This window comes from Lissotriton helveticus, chromosome 8, assembly GCF_964261635.1.
Source record: "Lissotriton helveticus chromosome 8, aLisHel1.1, whole genome shotgun sequence".
NCBI lineage: Eukaryota > Metazoa > Chordata > Amphibia > Caudata > Salamandridae > Lissotriton > Lissotriton helveticus.
In genome coordinates this window covers 108,604,903-108,608,750 of record NC_136069.1, presented here as the reverse complement: position 1 = coordinate 108,608,750, position 3,848 = coordinate 108,604,903, and the positions used below count along the sequence as shown (strand labels likewise).

General features: G+C 52.3%; 1 protein-coding gene across 1 annotated transcript; it reads right to left on the bottom strand.

Annotated features, from left to right (window-relative positions):
* Positions 1-287: 287 nt before the first annotated feature.
* On the bottom strand, positions 288-980 carry LOC144771504 (histone H1.01-like). Its single transcript, XM_078655920.1, has one exon. The coding sequence runs from the start codon at positions 933-935 to the stop codon at positions 288-290; it is 648 nt and encodes a 215-aa protein (XP_078512046.1). The 5' UTR covers positions 936-980.
* Between the last annotated feature and the right edge of the window lie 2,868 nt (positions 981-3,848).

The following is a 3,848-nucleotide window of genomic DNA, read 5'->3' as shown; positions in this document are numbered from 1 at the left end:
ACGGTATTGCCCATGTATTATAAACGGAGGTCTTATAACTCCCGGACCCCCTTATTTTCTATGTTATAACGATTTCAATCCACGGAGCACCGAAAGAGCCGTTTATATGGCCAAGATCACACGCGGCACTCGCGTGTGGAAAAGTGCGCTATGAATGTATTGTGCCGTTTATTTTTGAGAAGTGGGGCATTGGGTGGGTGCAAAGGTGGGGAGGAACACGCTCTCTTCTAGACAGGGTGGTGGCCCTTAAAAGAGCCGTTGTGTTTGTAGTGTCTCGGTGCCAGCCCTTACTTCTTCTTGGGCGCTGCCTTTTTGGGCTTCGCTGCTTTGGGCTTGGCTGCCTTGGGTTTGACTACCTTGGCAGGGCTTTTCTTGGCTACTTTGGGCTTCGCCGCCTTGGCTTTCGCTGGGCTCTTGGCAGCCTTCTTGGCAGGGGCAGCCTTGGGCTTCTTGGGGCTCTTGGCTGCTGCTGGCTTCTTGACCTTCTTCGGGCTCTTCTTGACCCCCGCGGGAGCCTTTTTGGGCTTCTTGGCGGCAGGGGCAGCTTTCTTGGCCGCTGGCTTCTTGGTCTTGGCAGCTGTCTTCTTGGCTGCCTTCTTGCCCTCCAGCTGCTTCTTGTTCACTTTGAAGGACCCGGAGGCCCCGGTGCCCTTCAGCTGGGCTAGGGCGCCTTTACTGACCAGGCTCTTCAGGGAGACCTTAACGCGGCCCTTGTTCTTGTCCGCATCGTAGCCGGCGGCGGTCAGCGCCTTCTTCAGAGCCACCAGGGAGACTCCCTTCCTCTCGGCCGAGGCGGTCACACACTTCAAAATCAGGTCGGACACGCTGGGACCGGAAGGCTTCTTGGCCTTGGAGGCCCCCGCTGCTTTCTTCTGCTTCTTCTTGGGGGCGACCTCAGCGGGAGGAGCCGCGGCGGCTGGAGCGGTTTCTGCCATTGCAATACGAGTCTCGGCGCTGTCACAGAACAGAAATGTACCTCCCAGTCTGCTGTCTTGTTTTCGTCTGTCAGATTCCTTCTGACAGTGGTGAGTTTTTGGATACCGAGGCAGTAGCCTCATTACTCCACAATCGTTTTGAATTTTTTAGTCGCTGTTTAGATTGTCTTATTGATGTGTGACGCTTTGTCACAGTTGAGGTTGCATCACATGGTCATCTCAGTGATGGGCCGCGGGTAGCGGTCGATTGAGTATGCAGAATTGTCAGCATGTTTCCTCAGGGGGTCTTGTCTTTGTCCATCAAGTTCCTTCCGATAGTGTTGAGTTTTGGTTGCTTGCCGAGGCTATCATGCCATCTGGCAGCGGTGGGTTTTGTGTACCTGCCGGCGTTTGCCTTCAAGCAGTGCTGAGTTTTTGGATGCTGCGTTTCTGTTTCAGTTTCGCAAGGTTAGCGCTTCAATGGGACGCGGGTAGCGGTCAAATGGGTTCGTAGAGATGTCTGCGAGTTTCCTGATCAGTGGGTTTTCTTTTTGATCTAATCCTGTGTAGAATTTCCTGTTGAGTTTGAGGAGATGGTCGTCCAGCATCTCAATCCCTAAGTCTCTGTGGAGGTCTGCTGTTCGTGTGAACATAGGTGCACCTGCTGCAATCCGTAAGGCCTTGTTCTGTACTTTCTGTAGGTCCATCCGAAGCTGTGGGCGGCAGCCACTCCAAACTGGTGAAGCGTATGTCATAGTTGGTCGAATTATTGCAGTGACTACTCGCACCTTGCTCTGCATGGGCATCGACTTGGTCTTCAGGAGTGGGTATAATGCAGCCAGTTTGGATGCTGCTTTCTGGCAGGTCTTCTCTATGTGGTTTTTCCAGCTGAGTTTAGAGTCCAGAGTCACCCCCAGGTAGGAGCTGCTGTTTTCCCATTTGACCTCGTCCCCGTTGAGGAGGATCTGTGGGTGTTTCCTGTTCTGCTTCCTGGAAAATAATGTTGCAGTGGTTTTGCCCGTGTTCAAGGTGATCTGCCAGTCGCTGTACCATTCGGAGAGTCTGCAGAGCGATGTCTCCAGGTTCTTAGCCACTTCCTTGTCGCTGAAGGATTGAGAGATGACCGCGACATCATCTGCGTAAAGGGCAAGATCAGTCTTCTTTAGGTCCGTGGGGATGTCGTTTGTGAATATGTTGAAGAGGAATGGTCCTAGGATTGATCCCTGAGGCACTCCAGCAAGAATTGGGCGTGGCGATGAGCATTCTTCTCGCACTGCCACGTGAAAGGTCCGATTTGTCAGGTAGCTGGACAGTAGCATGACCAGGTAGCTGGGAAACTGGAGCTTGATAAGTTTATAAAGCAGTCCCTCGTGCCATACTCGGTCGAACGCTTTGGCTACATCCAGAAAGACTACTCCGGTAGACTTGTTGATGTTGAAACCATGGCTGATGATGTCCACAACTCTGAGGAGTTGGTGATTGGTTGAGTGATCTTTCCGGAACCCAAACTGTTCTTTGGCAAGGAGGTTGTTGCTTGTCGCAAAGTCCACAAGACGGGCGTGGATAACTTTTTCAAAGAGTTTTGATAGGCCAGATAGTAGACTTATGGGCCGGTAATTTGCAGGATCTCGCAGTGGTTTCCCAGCCTTGGGGAATACGACGACTCTTGCTTCTTTCCAGGTGTTTGGGAAATACTGGTGCTTCATGCATGCGTTAAATATCTCAGCAAGGTGATCCACTGCAGTATCTGGTAGCATCTTGATGGCTTGGTTGACTATTCTGTCCTTCCCTGGTGCCTTGCCGTTTTTTAGTGTTTTTGCCAGGTCCAGTAATTCGCCCATTGAGCATTCCTCAATGTGTGCAGTTTCTGTTTCTGGTGGGTGCTCCCGGTGATGCTTGGCGACCTCTTGCTCTACTTCTGGTGCCAGTTTGCTTGCCTGGTTGGGCCTGAATGATGCCTCCAGCGTGTCAGCGAAGACCTCAGCCTTATCCCTGCTGCTGCATGCCAGGTGAGTCGTCCCTTGTATCGGTGGGTTTGGTTCCTTCTTCCCAGTCAGGCGGCGGGTCATTCTCCAGAGAGAGTTGTCTGAGTCCTTAAGGTTGGCTGTAGCTGCTTCCCATTTTTCGCCTCTATGCTGGCTTATTTGCATCTTCAGCTGTCTTGTCAGTTCATTATACTTCTTCAGCAGGTCGGGGGTGCGGTTCCTTTGCCACTCTCTGCGGGCTCTGTTCTTGGCAGCTATTGACTGCTTGATGCCCTTCGGGAGATCGTAGATAGAGCATCGTTGTAGTTTCTGCTCTGGAATGCTGCGCTCAATAGCTGTGTGGATTGAAGCTGTGAAGTGGTGAATTGCCTGGTCAATGTCTTCAGTGCTTCGCAGGGGACCTGGGACCAGTGTCTCCTCCAGGCATCTCTTGTATAGGCACCAGTCCGCCTTCTTGAAGTTGTGTCTGATGCCCTGCTGCTGGTCTTCAAGTACGTCTCCAACTGTGATCAATACTGGGTTGTGGTCGGATGTCAGCGCTGTTAGGGTTTCAAGCTCCATAGACTGGGAGAGATTCTTCATGACCACAATGTCCAGAACATCTGGTTTATGCAGTGCAGAGCCTGGATAGTGCGTTGGTTGAGTCGGGCCGGCCACTACAAAGTCCTCCTTCTTTGAGTGGGCAAGTAGGGCGTGTCCTTTGCTGTTTCCCGTCCGAGAGTTCCAGCATTTGTGCTTGGCATTAAGGTCGCCTCCAATTAGTGTTGGGATGCTGGGGTCCAGTAAAGCATCCAGGTCCTTTGGGCTTAGCTTGCCTGGGGGTGAGTAGGCGGCGATCAGCCGCAGCGGGCCTGCAGATGTCTGAATCTGTATGCCAGTTGCTTCAATGCTCCCAACTGGTGGTAGAGAGATCTCGTGGTGCTTCACTTTTGTGCTGACGATCACCGCT

Excerpts from the sequence above, each read along its gene's own strand:
- LOC144771504 (XM_078655920.1), bottom strand. The coding sequence starts at position 935 with ATGGCAGAAACCGCTCCAGCCGCCGCGGCTCCTCCCGCTGAGGTCGCC.